Below are 23084 nucleotides of genomic sequence, written 5' to 3'. Positions count from 1 at the left end.
GATCCATAGTTCCCAAACAAATTACGAGCTTAAGTTAGCTTAATTCGGGGAAGGTTTGAGAACACTGGTCGCTCACGTGAGTCAGATTGGCTGCTTTCTGTACAACAAATCAATACTTAATCCACACGAACTATTGCCAAGCAAGTGAAAGTGCGTTTGAAGTCCCGCACGGCACGTTGCTTCTACGTTTATTACAACTCAATGGAGAAAGAGAGTGTTCTACAACCTTGCTCTTCGTCCCAGAGCAAGCATGATAGGGAAGGGGGGCTTCGGCACTTTTGTAGCAATATATGTTGGTGTTCCGCGCAGGCGGTTAATACATTTATGTCGTTTGGGTGATAAGGAGTGTCGTATTATAAAGTTTTTGCAGCGTCATGGTGTGTTGAAACGTGAAATCAACTATGTAACGTGTGAAAAAGAAGTAAAAATTCAAAACAAACTAATTTCTCCTCGCAGCGGGCCATTTGTACCCGGGAAACCAGTGAAGCCATTTTGAAAGTAAGAGTTATTACAATTGTTTAAGTGTTTTTGAAGGTGAAAATTATTGCGGATGTCTTATGTACTTTTCCACTATTCTTGTTTATGCGTATGGCCCCCGTCGCTGACGCGCCTGCTCCCTACGGACGCACCCCTCACTCCGCTCGGGTACCCTGCTGCGCTCCTGCCCTGACTCGGTTAGATAGCATTCGTGCTTTTAGTGACCACATTGCACAAATTAGTTCGTGGGTTATGGATTAATGTGCATGCTCTGCAAGAATAAATCGGAAAACGCAATAAATGTGTGAAAATTTGGTAGAGCTGTGTGCTCGAGTAATGGTGCAGCTTTTTGCACAGTGAAACTGGAGGGGCGTTCCTAGACTTCTCCATTATTTTGGATTAACTTTAGTTAATCCCCTCCGTTTTGACAAGACATCTGCAAAATTTGTTTGAGAAATGACGTAAGGAATGGTAATTTCCAGTTCTTACTACTGCTACTACTACTAGCACTACCACTACTACTACTACTACTACCACGGTAATGAATTTCAAGAACACAACGAGCGTTGCGGGGCTACTAACCTACCTTCGTTCGCTCGGCAATACTGTGTGAATTACAGTAGCGGTTCGTAGTCTGTAGAAGCACCGGTTGCAATATCAAAGGTATGTAGATGCGCGCAAGTATTTCCCTCCCCCAGCGTTCTTGAGATTTATCCAAAAAAATATTCAGGAAATATGAAGAGGAAAGTCCTTTTAAGCTATATTTGTATATTTATTGATTGAAGTGTATTCTCTAATATTGATTTAATATATAAGCTATTTTCTTTATTTGAAACAACCACTATAAATGTACGTTCATAAAATATTTATATACCCAGGTACAAACTTCTACACTGGTGTTATTGAACAAGAGATAAATTGAATATATAGTATGTGCTGTAAGCCTTGAATGATGGCGTTAACCCAAAAGAAGAAAAAGCAAGGAAATTGCATATATTCAAGCAAGCAGTTAAACAAAAATTATTTATTTAAATGAGATATGCGTTATTTTAAAATAAAAGGTCTTTCTTCGTTCTTTTCGAACTTCAAATTTTTATATGACTTCATTGAAATCTGAAATGCTCCTTGCCAAGTTTTTCTCAATAAAAAACATCGCTACCGCAAATATTTTCCGCTTTATTTTCTTTAGGGTACGGAAATACGTCTCTCCGACAATACGCATTTTGTTAGCATTTCTTTGTATGAATATAAGGGACAAAAAGTCCATTTTCAGTAACCACGTATTTTTGTCTGCTCTTTTACTATAAAGAAACATGAAATCTAAGATGTTTTCCTTCGAAGATAATAATTAAAAAATAGTTTAACATTCCAACAAATTAGGCTAAAGAAGACAGATGATTATTGAAAGTGAATGATTTGAGATTATTTTTTTATGCTTTCCGCAGGAAATCGAACATGGGATCATGTGCATGAAAGACACAGAGCTAGGAATTAGACCAATGATAGGACTTTTTCTCCTTCGAGACATGATTTACTAAATATTAATATTTGGAATGATTTGTTAGTTTTCAATCGATGAGAATTAACCGTGAATTCGAAATCACTGAATTTGATGCTGAAAATATCTTGAATATAGGAATTTCTCTATTGGGAATGGTAGGTATATATCTCAAAGTAGAAAAAAAGAACGAATTGCGATTCCAAGGACTAGATATTTCTGCTATTATCAATGTTTATTTGATTTGATTTGGTTTACCATTCATTCTGTACATCATATTATATGCATATTTGATTAACGGTATTGTGTCTTCTTTATTTCTGTTCTAAACTGTAACGATGTTATAAATTGGACAAATTTTGTGAGAACAAAATCAAGCAACCTCTTAAACAAAAATAATCTGTATACTTCTGTGCATAGTAAGATAATTATTCTTTCAGTGTCACAAATTATTTCCTATATTGTAAATTACTTGCGGCCGCCCCTGGTTCTATCCCAGGTCGCGTCTAGTGGGCTTCGTGTTGGACGAACACCGTATATGTGTGTTTCTTCCCACTTTCTTCATTCGAACATTTCATTCATTCACATCATCTTCTTTAGTATATGGCCATAAAAAGTATTGATGAGAAATTAATTACAAATTACTTAACTGGGTGGAGTGGGAAGAAATATCATAAATACAGTATTAAGTCCCGTTGACTATATTTATACATAGTTCCTGGTGTTCCATGTTGGGATTTCTTGATTTCATGGCTGGTAATATGACAATACCCCCCCCCCAGAAAAAAGGAAAACATCTTGCTTGAAAGAGAACCGATAGGGACAGGTCTTGAGGCAGTAAACATTCTTAAAAACTTCACCGATACAAGCACAAAATTAAAATACAGAATTATTTTATATTTTGATAATTCCCCTTTTTAATCATAATGAATACTTAGGACCACAACCACCCAACTTCGGGAGGGCAAAACTCCCCGGATATTAAGAAAGAAAGAACCAATACTACCACTAGACGCGTATTTATTCTTTGTGAGTTTGTTTTGTGAATGACTTCTTTCTTCCAAGCGTCTGTATGTTACCCTATCAATTGAGTCAAGTGCTGCCAAGCGGAGGAATTCGTAACTATTACAGAAGCTGACGATACACCAGTTGCGCAACGTGCTGCAACTGCAAGGAGGCTCCTCATGTTAAGAGATAGGCGCTCGCCGCTATATGCTCAACGTTACTGCTTCCAGTGGCAACTCTCGCTCCAACTGGAAATGTAAATCTCTCTCTTTCTTTCAGTTTTTTAATTCAATTTTTTAGAAATGCATCAATACTGTCTTGTGCCCAAGAGCAAAGATTTATTTTTTACTGATACACTACTTTAATACCGAAAAATATAATATCTAATACCTAATACCTTTTTAATACCTAATATCTTTAGTATTAAAAAAATATCCGGTGGCACAACCATGCAACATATAGTACCAGCCGCCACTCGTGAATTAAGTAGGCTATTGAACTTTTTCGTAGGTTTGATAGAGCAGGGATACATCTAAAAGGTAATAGTACTCTCTGAATTAAGTATTTCGATTTTTTTTCTAGGTTTGACACTGGAGGGGAATAATTAAAGTTAAGCCATTATTTGCAATTACCATCGGTATCTCTACCCCGTTCTCGATTTTAATGGAGTGGAAATCAGGATCAAAAAGCTAAAATTAAATAAGTATTCAATTAACTATCAATGTACACAAGGGTATAATGCAAGTAAACTTCACAGTAAATCTTCACTTGCAGTAGCACAGTATTTAAACATGAGTTCGAGTACATATTAAATACATAAGTCACATTGTAAACAATGTTATAAAACATATTTTTACATTGGTTTTATTAATCAATATATAGTAACATCGAGTAATGATAGAGATTGACCAGTGATAAGTTATTTTGATCTTTTTTTTTTTAGTAGGAATTACGGATCATATCAGATAATTAAGATATGTGTGTGTGTGTTTACGCATATAAAGACATATTCTGCTGTAGAAACTGATTAATTTTGTATGCTATTTGCAAACCGAATATTTACTGTATACGAACATACACTCAGTATATTTTTCTCAACAATTTATTCAAACAATACACGTTTAAAATATAAATTATCTCTATATCTGGATACTTACGTAATTATCCTAATTATCCACTTCTTCTCCTAATTATCTTATATGCCTACACTTAGCACCTGTACAAATGGCGACCTGGCGGGGAGATTTTTAAGATTAGACTTTTGTGCCACCTATTGGTAGAAACTAGAACTGATACACTTGCTACAAAGTTCCAACAAGCCTCCGAGGCAAGTAAAATCTAGCAAGTGAAAATCAAATTACGACATTTGCGGGTAACTCTTTCAAAAAGCCTGCAGCAGGTGTACAGTGCACGAAAAGTCTAGCAAGTTAAAATCAAATATAATGAAAGACTTGCTGCAAACCAACATGCTATTAGGGCTGTATAACTAATGATATTGTAAAAGCAGTTGTACGAAGATTACTATAATTTAGTCCGGAAAACGGTCATCATGTGGTTGATATCGTGTGTTTTTGGTAGTTGTTAGATTCTTGTAAATATAATCGTAACCTTCACATTGATTTTCGTCTTTTTCCAAAGATTTGTCACATGTTTATTGCGTTTATCCCAGCTTTGCTACGGCAGGACGTAATATTGAGGCCTCAAATATTCAGTAATAATATTAATAATAATATACGTAACAAATTCCGTATGAGGACACATTGTATTAAAGCCTGTAAAATCGCCCGTAGCGTAAGCCATAAGTTACAAAATAGTCGGGATTGGAGAGAAGTGTCACGACCAACAGCACATACCCTCTCGATACGTTCCTGCAACTAGCCACATGTTATAACGTAAAGTTTCCCTACAACTAGCTAAATGTTATAAAGGAAAGTTTCCCTACAACTAGTTAAATGTTATAATGGAAAGTTTCAAGGTAAATTTTGCGTAGAAAGTAGGGATTCTGAACTCACAAAAGCCGTAAGAAACTTTGTTTTTAAGTAATGGTTATGCCGGCTAAGCGACAGAAGATGTCGAAGGGGTTTCGGGAAAAGGGTTCCGTACCTTCATGAGACACCTCTACAGCTACTCAAATTTAAACGAAATATTTCCGCTAATATTTCGTGTAGATAATATTCTACTGTACGTTATCACTAAAATATCCGTAAAAAATGTACTGAGTATAATTGAACACTAAAGCTTGTAATAAACTAACTTGTGAAGTTTGCAAATGTAATTATAAAAGCTTTGCTACAAAGATATATACACAGACCATAATTCAGTGAGCTCTGAAATACAAACTAACAAAGTAACATATAAGATTCAGTCTACAGAACAATTGTTGCTTAAAGTGTAGCATACACTATTTCGAGAATCGAGGTAAGATGAAAAATGTTTACGACAGGTTCGTCTCGTCTCGATTCGCATCTCCAAAACATGACGATAGTGTGAGATAACCTTGTCCCGTCTCAAATTAAAATGTTTCATCCCGATTTTGTTTGGTTTGTTTTAGAATCGAGATGAAAAATTCGTCTTTTGATGGGCAACATTAAACAAAACCGATTTTTTTTTTTTTGCCTAATATCACGTCTCTGCTTGTAATGGTACGACCTGAGCGATAATAAGTTTTTAATTTTTAAATATTCTTCGAGATAATTGTTATTGTTACTAATATTATTTCTGAAAATTTGATAGTTCAGGTGTTGAAGCAAACAAGTATTCAAATATTTGAATGAAATGAAGCGTGTGTTTTTGCCGATCTATCTCCATCAAAATTCCTAAAACAAAAAAAAATGCTTGACGTGTATTCTATCGAAGAACCTCGAGAATACTGGTCAAGCGCCTATACCACTGAACCACGATCACAACGCTTTAAATGACTCGTCTTTAGTCTTGTTACTTTAAGTTTCTCTGCCTCAGCTTGGAAAGTCGTGTGTAATTTTTTAATTCGTTTCAAAACGCCTTTCGTGTTTCTCTTATGATGATATAAGTGATTGATCTTCGCTACAGTTTCTATTAATACGTTGAGTTGTTCTTAAACCTTTGGATCGCAAGTTTGTTTTTTCTCCACACGAAACTACAGATAAGACAGATTTAATTCTCATACTGTGCATTTGTGTCAAGGCAGCCGACAATACCTGGTCATAGACTTATGACCGCCACGATATAAGTGATAGTTCAATATGATATAGTGAAACAAACTACAGTCCCTTATTTTGAGACAATAATGATAATGTGACTTTTCACTGGTAGTTCATTTCAGTTTTCAACAATATTTAATGTAAAAAAACAAATTAAGCGTAAATTTATCATTAATATAGTGAATGATTACACTTTTTGTTGGTACTTAATCATTATCTCCATTCACATTTCCTTGTTTGTTGAATTTCTTACAGGCGCGATAACATCTTAGGTTTCCACGGGGAAAGGGATACATTTACTACATTAAATGAAGCCATTTGTCATTCTTATGAGGAATCTGATACTTCGACGCAGTTTGGGAAAGGATTTCATCGATCACGTTCGACAAGAAATATGGTGACACAGGAAAGTGAAAAGCGTCATACGTACCAAAAGAGTGATAAACGCTTTAGTCAAAGTTCAACTTTGTCAATTGGTGAGTTAGTGCATACAGATGAAAAATCTCACATATGTGAAGTATGTAGAAAGGAATTTAGAGTATGTTCAAGTTTGGCTACGCACATGGTAATTGATACAGGAGGAGAACTACACACATGCCAAAATTGTAGTAAGACATTTAATCGACGTTCAAATTTGGTTACACAAAAGTTAATCCACACACGAGAAAAACATCACACATGCCAAGAGTGTGGTAAGGCATTCAATCGACGTTCAAGGTTGGTTACACACATGTTAATCCACACAGGAGAAAAGCCTCACACGTGCCAAGAGTGTGGTAAGACATTTAATCAACGTCCTAATTTGGCCACACACATGATAATCCACACAGGAGAAAAGCGTCACACGTGCCAAGAATGTGGTAAGGCATTTAATCAACGTTCACATTTGGCTACACACATGTTTATTCACACAGGAGAAAAGCCCCACACGTGCCAAGAGTGTGGTAAGGCATTTAATCGACGTTCATCTTTGGCTACACACATGTTAATCCACACAGGAGAAAAAGATTACTTATGTCATGAGTGTGGTAGGGCATTTAATCGGCGTTCACATTTGGCTACACACATGTTAAACCACACAGGAAAAAGTTCTCACATGTGCCAAGAGTGTGGCAAGGCATTTAATCAACGTTCACATTTGGCTACACACATGTTTATTCACACAGGAGAAAAGCCCCACACGTGCCAAGAGTGTGGTAAGGCATTTAATCGACGTTCATCTTTGGCTACACACATAATAATCCACACAAGTGAAAATCCTCACACGTGCCGAGAGTGTGGTAGGGCATTTAATCAACGTTCAATTTTGGCTAAACACATGTTAATCCATAAATAAAAAAATCTCACACATGCCAAGAGTGTGGTAAAGCATTTAAACAAAGTTCAAATTTGACTACAGATATGTTAATCCACACACGAGAAAAACACACACGTGCCAAGAGTGTGGTAAAGGATTTAGACTACATTCAAATTCCGTTACACATATGATAGTCCATACAAAAGAAAAAGATTAAACATGCCAAGTTTATGGTAGGCATTCAATCGACGTCCAAGTTTGGCTGCACATATGTTAATCCATACAGGAGAATGAGCTCACGTATGCTAAGATTGTGGTTGACGTTTAATCGAAGTTCAACGCTGGCTACACACATGTTAATACACAAGAGAAAAAGCTCACATATGCCAACAGTCTGGTACATATTTAATCAACGTTCAAATTTGGATACACACATGATAATTCACAAAGGAAAAAAATGTCAGACTTGGCAAGTGTGAAAAGGTATTTAATAAACGTTCAATTTCTGCTACACATGTGTTTATCCACACCGAAGCAAAACCTTTCACATGCCAAGAGTGTGGTTTAGATAAATGTCGTTCAAATTTGATTACACACATGTTAATCCACAAACGAGAGTTATCTCGCACATACCAAGAGTGTGGTTATGCATTTAATCTACGTTCAAGCTTGGCTACACATGTTAATCCATAGATGAGAAAAACATCGCACATGCCAAGTGCCAGGTGAGTCACTTAATCGCCGTTTGACTAAAAATGTTAAACCACACAGGATTTAAACACCTCACATGCTAATAGTGTGGTTATTACGGTACAGCAAGGCGCTGCCCGGTACGCCCCATCCTTAACCGGCAACCGCGGAAAACTCTCTACTCTTCGTCCTCAAATAATATAGCTTTGCACTATTTTATTTGTGGGTTCAGAAAGTTCGACCCCACGACAATGGTTTAAGGAAGGCGCGATACACCTCACCGTAATAGTCCAGATTCGGACGGGTACACCTGGGCGAAGACCTAAGGCGTGTTATGAAAAATAGATGAGAACATCACCCATTTTCATAGATAGCTCACAAGTAACATAACAACCATGTTCTTACTTCGTCATGCGATCTAGAAAAGAAAACAAACAAAACTAAACGTTAGAGTGCCGTTTATTTTCAATAGTTAAACATACCTGTAACATATTGAGTATTTTTGATATGTTGCCCCAATTACGTAGCAATTCGTAGATACGCTTTAAAATTATTCACAAGAATAGTTTTAGTTCGTCATGGCGCGCCTGCTTTTGTGATCACATTTTAAGTATATACACTATGAATCCGAAATAATCTTCTTGTAGAAATCGTTCTTTCTTCCAATTTTAAGAGTTTACGAAACTGTCTTTCTTGGGTGACGTGATGACAGCATTATGTTGCAGCTACTGTTCGAGAAAATGACATTCTGACATTTTTCTCATTAGTCGGTAATCAGGAGTCCATTACCTTCAAGTGCACCTTGCGAAGTCTTTTGTTTCACACGTAATCTCGATCACGTCCCCCTGTCGTTATAAAATATTATTTGGGGCTGATTTATTTTGACAACGACTTACGTAAAAACCATTAAAACATCCATATCAGCAACACTATTTTTACTGATAGTTTACACAGTTTTGCGAATATTGATGTTTCTTTTAAAAGTATAATAATATCTAGATATTTTCAAAGTACATTAGGGTCTAGACTTGACTTTGTTTTAGAATTTTTGTCGAGTCATCGTTTGCACACACACACTTACATCGAAAACCGACTAATGCGTCTCTCTTCTTTTATTTTCCTTTTCTTCTACACTGTCTTTTAGCACCACCAGGTGTCAGCACAATCAATGAGAAACATATAACAGACAAATTGTACAAATTCAGATGAACGTCACTAGGGATGCGTTCGAGTCGAGTCGAGACAGAATTTTCCTGACAAAATTCGAGTCGAGGCACAGCTCTTCCAATAGAAAAATATATATTTTTCGAGTCGAGACATCACTTTTACAGCATATTTTCGAGTCGAGACAGTCTCAAATCTTGTCTCGTGCGCATCCCTAAACGTCATATAATGCACTAATGCAGAATTTGCGTTTATACGAAAAATTTATTAACCAAAAATTTGGTACAGTTACATGGTATGGGATTTTTTCTGCGTTAAATTTGTCTGAAGCATCTTAATCCACACAGGAGAAAAACATCGCATATGCCAAGAGTGTGGTATCATTTAATATACGTTGAAGTTTGGCTGCACACATGTTAATCCACACAGGAGTAAAACATCACACATGCCAAGTGTGTGGTAAGCCATTTAATCGACGTTCGAAATTGGCTACACACATGCCAATCCACACAGAAGAAAAATCTCACACTTACAAAAATCCCGGAGTGGAATTTATTCACGTTCATACGTGCTGATCCAACACAGGACCAAAACCTCACACGTAAGAGGTGCGAAAGACGATATAGTCTACGCTCATACCTTGCAATGTTGTTGAACACAAGTCAAACACCAAAGAGATGCAAAGAGCGTAGCAAGGCATTTACTCAAGTTTTACATATTGAAAAATAAATGATAATCCACAAAGGACAAAAATCTCACACGGGGGGAGAGTTTATATAAGATGACGCATTCTGTTCGAGGAATAGAGATGTAATAATCTAAGCTGTTATTTTTACGCGTGCTATGAAAATTGTACTATCTCAAATTGAGTGCTTGAGTAGAATAGTCGACAAAATGATGTTATCCCATGTTTACTGTAGATCCATATCTAAGCCCAAGTTATAGTCACCAAAATGAGCAACTTTGTCACCTTCTGACAACATCTGGAAATGATTCGTGGCATCTTTCAAGTAAACTTTGAGCACTTTTCCTATATGGTCTGCAGAAACACCCGACGAAGATTGTTTTTGGACAGACTTACCTCTGTTCAAATAGTTTCACACTCACGTACGAGAACATTCTGTGCCCTGCTACCCCTTTAATTTTAATACTACAATCAATCCGCCTCTATGGTCTTGCGGTCGTTTTTCTATGTAGAGAATTGGTTGAGAAACGACATTCCACTGTTCTTTATCGATATTTTCAGACATGTTCTGCTCACCACTAAACAGCCATATTTACGTCATAGTCTTTAAAATTGTTTGTAATGCTTTTTACATTTTGGTAGTATAGTTTAAAGGTGGTTTTTTGTTCACTCCCCTTAAATCACCACATTAAATGCAGAATATAAAGCATCTGATTTGGGACACTTCCCTAGCGTGGGATCACGTTGTCCAAGTCACTCTCACTCTTTTCTTGCCATCTGAGTTGAACATTGTAAATTATTTTAATTGAGTGTTCTCTACCAATAAATGATAACGATATTTCACTGCATCTCCAACTGTAAAACGCAGACTCTAGCCGTATCCTTACTACCGGGTTCATAATGGAAGTGATAAAGCACAGAGATAGCACAAATATTTTTCCCGAAGCAGTAGCACGAACTTTAACTTTTCTGCGGTTTGATGCCGTCTTTTTGAACTTTAAGCATAGACGATCCTAAGTACATACAAATATTTCTTACTGCCAAACTTAACATTCAGATTTACAGTGTGGATAGCCGCATTATCCAAAATCTATCAAAGACTGTTGACCCTCTAACCAAAAGTTTTCCACATAGCTTTCCTTGTCCGATTACTTGTCCCACTCTGGAGCTATACCAATGCATAACTTGCCCATATTACAGTACTATATCGAAAAAGTAAATCTCACCTATATCAAAAAACGCTTCCAAACTCAGCACCCTTTATTCATGCAATATATAGTACCTCACTTTAGACCCCACACCAAATCGCTATCAGCATACCCCTTGTCCCTAAGGATTACGCTCTGTCAGTACACTTTACCCTCACGAGATTCATCGTTCTTAACCGTATACTGGTAAGGTGATTAAAATTTTCATGAATGGTAACATTTTGCCTCCTGGACCCAGGAACATTTTTGTCTGATAAGATGTGAACTTGGATTTTAAATTTGTATTATATTTACAATATTAGATACAAACACCAGACAGTGGATACGCTTTAAGCGAAATTGTACGTTTTTATTGAAGAAATATCTCTCTTGTTAAAATTAAGTCCGATAACTATGTGACTATCTTATTGTTTAAATACCGGCACTCAAAATAAAATATTTTTTAACTAGAAGGAATTAAACCAGGATTTCACCTAATAGCAGTATATTACACAAAGGGAAATTCACGTTTCAATTATGCAGCAGTCTCCACACATCATTTAGCGTGACTTAGGCAAATTCACTTACAGCGCTTTTGGGAAAATATCTGCTCTTACTGTGTTTATACTTACTGTGTTTATACATCTATAGCCGCTAAGACCGAGAGAAATTGCTTTTAACCATTTTATCACTGCCTCCACTACAGGCTTCATTCACCCATTACCAAAATCAATCCGTTCCTGATCTAACACTACTCCTGACATAGTGATCACATGATCTCTCGCCCACAGTATTTTCATCTACATTCTAGATCCTCTGGAATGTAGATCGCTACTAAACTTACTAAACTCATACAATGTCAGCGACCTATCCTCCTTTTACTGAAAATGTATTTAACCCTTCCAATACCAAGACTGGGTCAATTTGGCCCAGATGATGTTTTATAAAGAAATGCTACAATATCAAAGAGAGGTAGTGGGCTAATATTTTAGGTATTCCTGCGTTAACCATTCCGCAAAACACGTGATTCTTTACTCCTCAAAAGTATGTAATCTGTCACACGCTTGCTTCCAAAGAGCACAGTACCAGCAAACTGCTCTGCAAGGACTTTCAGGTGTAATCATAATACAATCTGTGACAGAATCTGTTCCTAACAAAGACATTATTAGGAATTTATTCATAATGTATTCCTAGCGTATTTCTATGTATAAATTTCTAATGTTACCGTACTATAATTCAAGAATTGTTTGAAAGAATCACGAGACGCCACTGACAGTCTATACAGCGTAAAAAATGTACTGTAAAGAACGATCAGGTACATTGCCCTTTTTATTGTACGTTAGAAATTTTAACTCTCTGAATGAAACTTGATATATAAATTTTTTACAAGAAGCAGGAATTGTCAAAATAACCCACTTTACCTAACATTGTAGGCTTGGTTTTCTAAGGGTTAATCCACTCTATTCTTTACCACCAATCATTTAACTCGCAATTGAGAAGTTCATCTCTCAAACCGCATGTATATCACCTCATCATCCTAAAATTCCTCCGCGCTACTTTCGTCTAGTTAAACACTCACGTCAAATCTATACAGAATATGTTTGCACTGGCAACCACGAAGCTCTTTAGCATCATAGAGCCCTCCACCGAACAGTGTTTAATTATCTTTAAGTATATAAATTACGACAATGGATTAAAATTTCAAACACAATTTCTGCCATATCACAACCTTCGCAATATTAGATGCGTTTCAACGCATTAGCTGGTAAATTTGCCCAAACCTTTCATCCTCTTATACATCACGATCAGGAATTGCACAGAGACCAAGAAGAAGCTAAAACATTTGCTTCCTAATTATAGGAGATTTTCACACCTCTATCATTCACTTAGCATTTTAATTATCATCCTATAGACCATTTCAACTTCAATTCACCACATATTCATCTTCAACCAACATATCTACTCACAAAGCACTCACTACCTTCATGTCTACTACGCAAATCACTAATGTCGTCTATCATAAATGTTATAATCAATTACATCTATCGACTAGTGTTGTGTCGATCATGAACAATTCGATCATTATGAACGAATCATGGCGTGAATCAAATGGATTATGATTCTTTTCACAAATGAATCGATTCTTCTAATGAATCATTTGTACTTCTCACTGAATTGCTTTCCGTGATCGACATGAATTAAGAATCACAAACTGCCAGCTTGTGTGAGACAATTGGTGAGGTTGCTTCTGCAAATGCGCTTCTAGTTCACGGGGAGTGTAAAAAAAAAGAAAACCAAACGCGCGTCTTTTCTTCCTGCTTTTGTAGATGCGTGCGATTTTTTCTTTCCGCGTGGTAGGGTTGTTTCCTAGGAAGAAAGGAAGCCGCGTTGTTAGATTACTTTCAGAATAAACTTTCTTGTTGCTTGCGTCTTGTCGTGAAGTACTGGCAGTGTTACTCAATTAGATGTAATACGATTTCGTAGTTAATTTCAACATACTCTTGATGAGCATTTATCCATTTTATTAAGATACTGTACGTGCATTGGATAACATTATTTTCATCACTTTCAACTGCAGTAGCCAAAAGGTCAATTTTAATATTTTATAATCAACTCAAAGTACTATATTGTATTCAATGTAAATACAGTACTTACTCAAAAAGTGCACTGTAATTATTCGCACTGTACATAATTGATTTTAAAAATGTATATGAAGAGAGACGAATAAAGATGAGGAATGCGCACGAGACAAGATTTGAAACTGTCTCGACTCGAAAATGTGCTGTAAAAGTGATGTCTCGACTCGAAAAATATATATTTTTCTATTGGAAGAGCTGTGTTTCGACTAAAATTTTGTCAGAAAAATTCTGTCTCGACTCGACTCGAACGCATCCCTAATAAAGATTTTTTCTGGGAAGATAGTGTATTGCATATTACAGTAAAAACACTTGTGCACATGGAACGAAGCTTAGTGGTACCTACTTTTCCCTTTACTTCTATTGAAACATACATGAAGACAAAAATAGTTTTCTGAGCTTCCATGTAAACAAGATGTTGGAGACCCGGGATAGATTCCCGGCGGAAGCTCACGTAGTTCAGGTTTCATATTAATCAGTAGGTCCACGCCTCATATAGCCTCGCTGCTGAACTGGACGTTAAACTGAAAATCAACTGAAATTTAACTAACTAACGGTTTTCTCTTAGAAATGTAGACAAACATTGATGATAACAGGGGTGGCCGGGGAGAAAATCCGCCAGGCCAAGAAATTTCTCCCGGAGCATTTCTCAGATTGGATTCAATTGGGATTACCAGTATTTTCGCAATTATAGGTTCATCTTTTGCTTATTGAAGATGTAGTGGCTCAGTGGTAAAGCGTTCACTTCTGGTGGATGGGGTCCCTTTTTTTCTATTTGCGCCAAGTGGGATTTATGGTGGACAAACACCATATGTGTGGATTTTCTCGGGGTTCTCTAGTTTTCTCTCACTTTCTTCATTTCACCATTTCATTGATTCTCATCATTATTGTTTCATTTAGACTACACGATGGTAATCAAGGAACGTACAACTTTAAAATTTCATTTCATTTTGCGTTTATTCATAGTCTCCCCGAGCGAAATCTTTTAAAATTATCACAATAGTATTAAATATATGTTCATGTGTCAACTCCCTCTTTTTCTTTATCTCGAAGATCAGTATCTTTTCCAGTCAAGAATAAAATAGAACATATTTTAGAATAAAATAGAATAAAATAGAAATCTTCCAGTTTAACGTTCCATGTTTATGTCCATTAGACTAAGGAAAACGAATGATTAAGGCAAGTAAATGACGATGAGAGAATAGTTGGAATGAGAGTATGGAAGGAAAGGGGAGTGGGTTTACCCCATAAAACCCATGGACATGATGATCTACACCACAAACTTACTTAGCAGTGGATCAAATCAGGGACCCCGCGCAAACGAGGCAAGAGTTTTATCAGTGAGCCACGGTGACGCCTAGGGTAGAATAGAATGGACTGCGAGATAACAATTTACTTTAATTAATCATCCGCATCTCCTTTACCCTACAAGGTGTAACTCTAACTTACAACAAAAGAAATCCATTAACGTGATGTGTACTTTACAAAGTTTACATGACCTGGGCAAATAATACCTACTAAAATGAATATAACACTACAGACTCATTGTATAATGCTTTCTGTATTTAAAACCAAAAGCATGAATGTCGCCTATACAGAGCTCTATATTTTTCCCCATATTAATATGTACGACAATAAGAAGTTGAAAATAAATTGTAATAACTGCTCATATCCCGTGAAAATCTTACGGAGTATATTTCAACAAAATATTACCTCGAAAAACTGAAGTTGGCAGAAAAAAACGTGGAGATTGCAACAGTTTTAGTGTTTTTCTCAAGCTTTAATATGAAAGCAGGATGCAAAAATAACAACAATGGCAACAAGCATCAACATATTATTGAAACTTTATAATTGCACTGTAACTTAAGAGTTCCCGAGCCACTCCACTCACCCCAATGCAATGCTGGCCGTGTCATATGGCAAAGATGATACACGAGGTCCTACTTCCTCACAAGGAATTCATTAAGTTGCGCATAAAAGTAGTGCAGTAGCCCAACCGATTCATATGATCGAATAATTCCCACTCAATTCATATGATCTAATAACTCGTTGCGCAAAAGAGATGCGCGGAAACCTAACTGATTCAATTAGCGAATCATTCCCAACCAATTCACTTGCGCAAAAGAAATGCGTGGACGACCAATTCATATGAACAAATTAAATGATCGAATCATTTTAGTGAATCAAAGTAAATGAATCGATTCTCCGAAATGAATCGTTTTACCCATCACTACTATCGACATGTAAGACGAAGTTCATCAATACTGCTCAATCTTAGAAATCATCCAAATTTCTCTTTGTTTTTTAAAATCAAGATACAGCTCAACCGAATCTTCACCAAAATCCTAGGAAAAAATATCGTCAAATGACTTCATGTTCATCTTTCTCATTACCACCTTTACCACACCATCAAGAAGGTTCCCGCCCACAAATTAGTATCAACGGTCAGCTTCTGCGTCTCCTCAACTGCATCCATAAGCAATATAATACCACCAAGCCATCCTGTCTGGTACTCTTTAATTTAGAGAAGGCATTTATTGACGTGTAGCGTTAGTGTTTGCTTTCAAAACTGCTCCATTTTCGCCTTCTTATTGCATATATCCGTTTTATTTACAATTTCTTGTTTGGCGACCGTATTTACAAATACATTAATCAACAGTCATATCAAACCATATTTATGCACTCAGGCATATCTAAGGCTCTTTACTTTCACCGTTTTTATATCTACTTTATATCTACTTTTTTGTTGACATGCCTCTTCCCCCACAAAATATTCAGTTATTTCCATACGCATATGATACATCTTTTCTTGCAATTTGCCGTATTATTCACTAAGTAAACAACGCCTTACAACCAATAATACACACTTTTGTTCTGTAGTGCAATAAACGGCGACTGAAATCCAATGCTGCTGAAACCCAAACTACAGTATGTCTGCCTCCTAAGAAACTCTCCAGATTTCACAATAATTCACACTTACTTCCATCACTCTTAACGACAACCGTCTTAGAATCTCCAAAACCGTTAATACTTAAGACTCACCATAGATAGATACCTCAGATGGAAGACTTATATCCAGGATATCAACAAAAAGGCATATAACCGACTCAATCGAATAAAACGACTTACTGGCACAACCTGGAGTATTTCTGCAAAGCTACTCTTAAGCACTTATATAGTCATCCTTCGACCTGTGCTTAGTTACGGCCATACCGTTAGGTTTTGGCAGCTACCAACTTTAATCAAAAACTTAAGGTTCTCGAAGATCACACACTCAGAATTCTATAGCACATCAAACTCCCGAGCTCTGCTTCAGAGCTCTATGCTCGCGTGACTTTTCCATACATTTAGTTAAATGTAGAAAAACTTTCCCTCAAATACGTCCGGAATGCTTAGTCCTCATCATCCACTCCTCTCCGATTCCATCAACGCCCATATCCATTTTTATATCGTTCACAGCATGTCATTCTACCTCTTCCTCTTCTTTACAATGTATCATTATTCCTTACCACCGAATCATCAAGATCTTCCGCTCATCAGAAAGTTTCTTCTCTATCCCCCTCCGCATAATATCATTCAATCATATTCTACACAATAATTTTTTGTCACTACGAGAGTGTCCCATTTCCTTTGATTAAAGCTTCAAGCAGCTCCCAAGGGAGAAGAAAACCTATATCCGTCATTTTACAATATCTTATAGTTTGTCTCGTCCGAATGCACCTCATCTCATAGATATTCCACACATCAACGCAATATGATGAAATGTAAATCCAAATACTTTCATCATGATGTCTATAATTCATTGTACAATTTCCTTTCTCCACCCTCATTATGATTACGATTGTAAAGACCGTAATGTTCTATTTACTTAAGTTATTTATGATATAAAGTTATTACAAAATGTTGAAAATCCCTTAGACCATGTCTAACTCCTTTCTCGCTATACCCTTGACTTCTCTTTCCCCCGTTGAGGGCATAAACCTCGAGCGGGTGGTTAGCTAAAACAAACATGGGCCATACCTTTACGTTATAATTTCACTTATGATGTTATTTCTAAATGGTGTTTTATAGGTAATTTGTTTCTTGAAGCAACATAGAGTTCTTTGTTTTATGCTTTTATCACAAGACTGAAGTCGCTGTGAAACCGAAAGTAAAATTTTGCTCAAATATATACTCCGTTGGCACTTTCAGATAATGAAATTTTTATAAAATTCCGTATCAGGGAGCCAACAAAAATATATGGGAAAAGTGTGAGGTTTGGGAAAGTTGGAGAAGTGGGAGAGTGATATATCTCTCTGGTGATTTGGGTTAAGCCATAGTGATTGCTAGCAGATCTGGTGGCAACATTTAAACAGACCATCGCTACCAGGTTCTGAACGTGCACAATTTTTAGAAGCAAAGACTAATTTTCCTTCACCGCTGATAACTATTATGTGAGATGTATATTATAAAATATGAAGAGGTAGTAGAGAATTTAATATAAGAGTGGAAAGTTAGGTATTGAAAGTATATTTAGAACATTTTTGTATCATTCTAATACCAGAGTTCGTGGCTTTATAGTGACAGTAGTAAAAGTGGGTATACAGGGAGGATTATGGCATGATTAATTGAGGAGGATTGGGACACTGTCCCACTCCTTTCTACTCACAAGTGTGAAAACATTAGGTAGCTTTATTATAACTCCTATGTTTCCGCTTGGATAACGCTATATTTATTTAGTATTTTTCACATCTGTTTCAGAAAAATGCCACGCAAGTGGAAGAAGATAAACCTAGACTACATACAAACAACAAAGAGTGATATTCTGCAAGCCGTAAAGAAAGTAATAGAGAAAAAGAAGAGTATACGAGAGGTAGCAAGAGAACACAACATATCGAAATCACCCTTTGCTAGACATATTAAAAAGTGCAAGGAAGACTCAAATAGATGCTGTAATATTTCAAGAAAATCTTTTTGTGGGAAACTCTCCTTAGTGCAAGTAAGATGAACTATGTGCTTAGAACGAGGCGCGGACGAACTTTGACTCACGCATACGAAAATGCCTTGAAGAAGAATATACCGGAATCTTAAACTGTGCACAAAAGTGCGGGATATGGCTGGCTTAATGGCTTTATGGAGCATCCCCCTTAGTTATCACTGCGATCTCTGGAATCAAAAGTTTATCAAGAAGTACCAGCTTCAATAAGCAGACTTTTTGAACAATTTGAAGTTAGCATATGAGAAATGTAACTTCGCTTTGAAGTGTACTTTTAACTGTGATCAAACTGGATTTAGTACCGTACACACAACGCCACGTGTGATAGCTTCGCGAGGACAGAAACAAGTCGGACAGGTAACTTGAGTGGAACGTGCTAAACAAGTGACAGTCCAATGTACTTTCAATGCAGTTTGGAATAGCATTCCTCGAGTTTTTCTACATTCGAGAGTAGGGTACAAGGATTTCTTCCTGAAGAAAATACCACCTCATAGCTTGACATTAGCAAGGATCACTGGATGGATGATTGCTGAGATATTTGGTGTTTGTTTAGAACACATTAACCAAATTTCAAAATATTCGAAAGAAAATCCAGTCATATTGCTCCTCTAACACCACAAAATCACGTAAATATCATTGAAGTAGAGAACGCTTACCAAAATGGCGTGTTATGAACATTTTCTCCTAATTGAGATCACAAAATGCAACTGTTGGAAGTTTCGGTTTGTGGACCTCTGAAGACCCATTACAATCGGGTGTACAATGACTGGCTGATTAACAATTCAACAAAAAACTATTTCTCCTCGTTCTATTGATGAGTTTATAGGACCGGTATACCCCTGTGCTACGACACAATAGAATATCGTATCTGAATTTAAAAAGGCTGTAAAATACCCTTTCAACAGTGTTCCTTTTACAGAAGACTAATACCTGATATCTTCAGTAAATGACCGTCCAAATTCCTCGTTGAACAGAAACGCACCGTCTCACCAACGAAAATTATAGACAACCTTACGGCACGGAATGTTGCTGGCACATCTGAGGGTATGGATCATGGTTCATCAGAGCTTCTGCCTTAAAGCTCGCTTACATTAGCTATCCAAGAAACTACATTTGTTATATTTTGGAGCAATATCTTCCACTACGTTAGTAACCACTCAGAATATCCGTCCTTATCCGAAGGCTGCCTACCCCCTTAATAAAACCAACCGTGGGAAAAAGAGTAGTGGTCAAACAAGAATACTAACAGCAACTGCAGAAAAGTTGAAACCAAACAAGAAGGCTTTGCAAAGCTAAAGGGAAAGAGATGTCGGTATTAGAATTCATTTACAACAACTAATAGGAAGGTTGCTACAAATTCAGAGTCCTCAATCGAAGACAGTATTTTCTCTAGAGAACACTGTGTATATATATCCTTTAGTAATTCTGCGAAATAGGACGGGAAAACATTAATGGGAATGTTGAAAACAGTAATATTATATTTCTTAAATTTCACATCAAAAAGTGTGTAGTGTATTATGTAGGAACTGTAGGGTCGAGTTTGGTTTCATCACATAGTTCTTTTAATAATACTAAACATGTGTTTTTTTGGTTTTTCGATCCAAAGTTAAGTTTTCGAGTTATTCCACCGTGTCCAGACTTTTGATTCACTGTATATATATATATATATATATATATATATATATATATATATATATATATATATATATAACTATAGTTTCTAGTTTATTTATATATTTAAATAAGTGTTGCAAGCCAATATCTCGCGAACTACACATCAAGAAAAATATTAGGAGTCAATGTACAATACAAAGGGGCCTAAGAAATGAGTCAAGCACGAGATTCCCCCATTTTGTGGGAGGAGTATGTACGTGAAATGTTCAAATAGGAACATAACTCGAGTGATACCTCGTTCGAAAGAGCTTATAAAATTGAACAATTTTTGTAAGAAACATTTTTTTTGGTATGGGTCACCGTTTTGAAGATGAACCGAAAAATGGTCTCGTGTCAAATAAAATTACCAGTACTTATAAATCTGAAACATCTGACTAGAAACAGATGAAACAAAAAAGGAAAAAAGAAAAAGCCATAGTCAACGCGGAATGGTATTGTTGCGGTGTCCTTATTGATCCAATCATGGGGCCCCGGGACCAACTTGAAAATTTCAAATGGGACTAAAGATCGAGTGATATCTTCTTTGATAGATGGTGAAAAACCAAACAGCTTAGTACAAAGCTTATTTTGTTCTCGGGCAAGCCTGTTTCAAAATGGCCGCTGAAAATGGTTCCCCATTCAAATACAAAGAGCAGTATTCAGATTGAATGTTACAAGCCAATATGAGCAAAGTGTGCATCAAAAAGGAAATATGTAAAGAGTCAATGTACAGCTCGCGGCATAGAAATTGTTACAAAAATTCTAAGTCCAAATTAATAACAAACTCTTGCCCCGTTTTCTTACGCATCCAGAAATACTTGTTTCAATCGATTGGCTGGAAATACATGTTTCTAGTATTCAATACAACTCCTCCCCCTCTCCATGTCTCCTTGTCTAAAGCAGTGATTGTGACATAATTCACTCTTTCCATTCAGCTTGAAAAGAAACAGGAATCAAGTTTACAACGTTAAAACTTTAAAACAGTCTTTTTCATTCGTCTGTTCTGAAATATTTGTAACAGCTTAAATTTATAAAAAGTCACTCAATGTACCCAGAGCTTCATAAAGACCATTAGTTTCATTCTTTCCCTTCTTTAAAGACTGCAAGCTAGTAAAATGCTCCCTAAGAAATCTATGGAAATTGGCAATACCGGCAGTAGGTGGTGTGCTTCCTAAAGTCGGTAATGCACGCACAGAGTTCTAAAGTATCTACTTACAGAAATGAGTATTATTCAATGGTTCATTTCAGTTCATTTCAATAACTTCAAGCAAATGTTCCAGGGGGGTATTTTGGGCAGGACAGGAGGGTGTAATTCCCCATCCCTCTAGCTTCATAAATACCTGTACGTATTGTTTGATCAAATGTATAGTAATACACTAACAAAAAATGAAAATCATGTCGGCGAAGAAAACCCTCCACAAATAAAATCTAAAAGACACTGTTTTTAGCCAAAAGCCTATAGAGTTACGAAAGCACATTGCTAGAGTGCTTACATATTCTTTCAAGAGTCGAAGGTTTGATCTCAAGCCTTATGAGTACCTGGACGACATTGAGAGAGAGGGAGAGGGACAAAGAGATTCAAGTATGGAGAAAGAGAGGGATGATTTATATATACAGATTTAGAACTGGGGAAAAATGATCTGTCAGCATTCGTATTATGACGAAAATTGTGATTTTGTGAAACAGAAGAGGGAAAGGTTTCGAACTGTAAGAATCACATTAGGCAATTTTCGAATTAAGGTGAAGAACTCTTTTTAGAGCATCAGATGATTACGAAGGCAGAGAAAGATCTTGAGAACTGATGAATTAAGATTTTAAAAAATCTGGAACTTCCGAGATTGGTTTCGAACACGAACCTTGTAGTTACCAAACCATGGCTTTATCCATTCTGCTACGGAGAACTCTTTGTACTCGTTTACATACGTTCCCTTTAGCTACGTTGAAAGCTAACTTATTGGGATATTGCAAAACTTGACTCGGTGGAGGCGCCGTTTTGATATGAATTAAACCTCTTGTAACTTAGTTACAATGTATCGTGGCGGATATAAATCGTTGATCAGGTAAAGGCGACTGCTTTGAAACAAAGGAAGAGTATGAGAATTAAATGAGTCATATCTGTGGTTTCGTGTGGAGAACAAATATACGTGCGAACCAATGGATTAAGAACAACTCAAGTTATTAATATAAACTTTGCCGAATATTATTCAATTATATCATCATGAAAGGAATACGAAACACGTTATGAAACGAAGAAATAAAACTTTGCGAGCGGAGGCAAAGAAACCTAAAGTAACGAGACTAAAGACGAATCATTTACCGCATAGTGGTCAAGGCGCTGGATCAGTAATTTCGAGTTTCTTGGTTCGAATCCACGTCGGGCATTTTTTACTTTAGAATTGTTGATGGTGATTGATTGACGATGACACACGTTTTGTTATATTCAAATATTTGAATACTCGAATGTTTCAATACTATAACTATAAAACTATAATACTATAACTATGAATGAATGAACTATAAAATATTCATGAATAATAACAGTGATAATAATAAACTAATAATATTTATTATTATCTCGTAGATGATTAAAAGCTAGAAGATAATTATCGCTTAGTTCATAGCATTACGAACTGAAACT

The 23084-nt window shown here is 36.4% G+C and overlaps 1 protein-coding gene and 1 long non-coding RNA gene across 2 annotated transcripts in view; both read left to right on the top strand.

The window, feature by feature from the left end:
* LOC145675834 (uncharacterized) overlaps positions 1-8181 on the top strand; it is a 37044-nt gene extending 28863 nt beyond the window's left edge. Inside the window, exon 2 of the mRNA XM_081746575.1 lies at positions 6415-8181. Within this exon, the coding sequence (XP_081602701.1) occupies positions 6415-7495 (1081 nt within the window). The 3' untranslated portion in view covers positions 7496-8181. The remainder of the gene's footprint in view (positions 1-6414) is intronic.
* LOC145675835 (uncharacterized) lies at positions 8054-20561 on the top strand. Its single transcript, XR_014129223.1, has 2 exons — positions 8054-8181; positions 18559-20561. It is a non-coding gene; the product is annotated as an uncharacterized LOC145675835 (long non-coding RNA).
* The last annotated feature ends 2523 nt before the right edge of the window (positions 20562-23084 follow it).

This window comes from Thermobia domestica, chromosome 18 (assembly GCF_964235325.1).
Source record: "Thermobia domestica chromosome 18, izTheDome1.hap1.1, whole genome shotgun sequence".
NCBI lineage: Eukaryota > Metazoa > Arthropoda > Insecta > Zygentoma > Lepismatidae > Thermobia > Thermobia domestica.
Note: the sequence above shows the minus strand (reverse complement) of the source record. Positions and strands in the feature narration are given on the sequence as shown.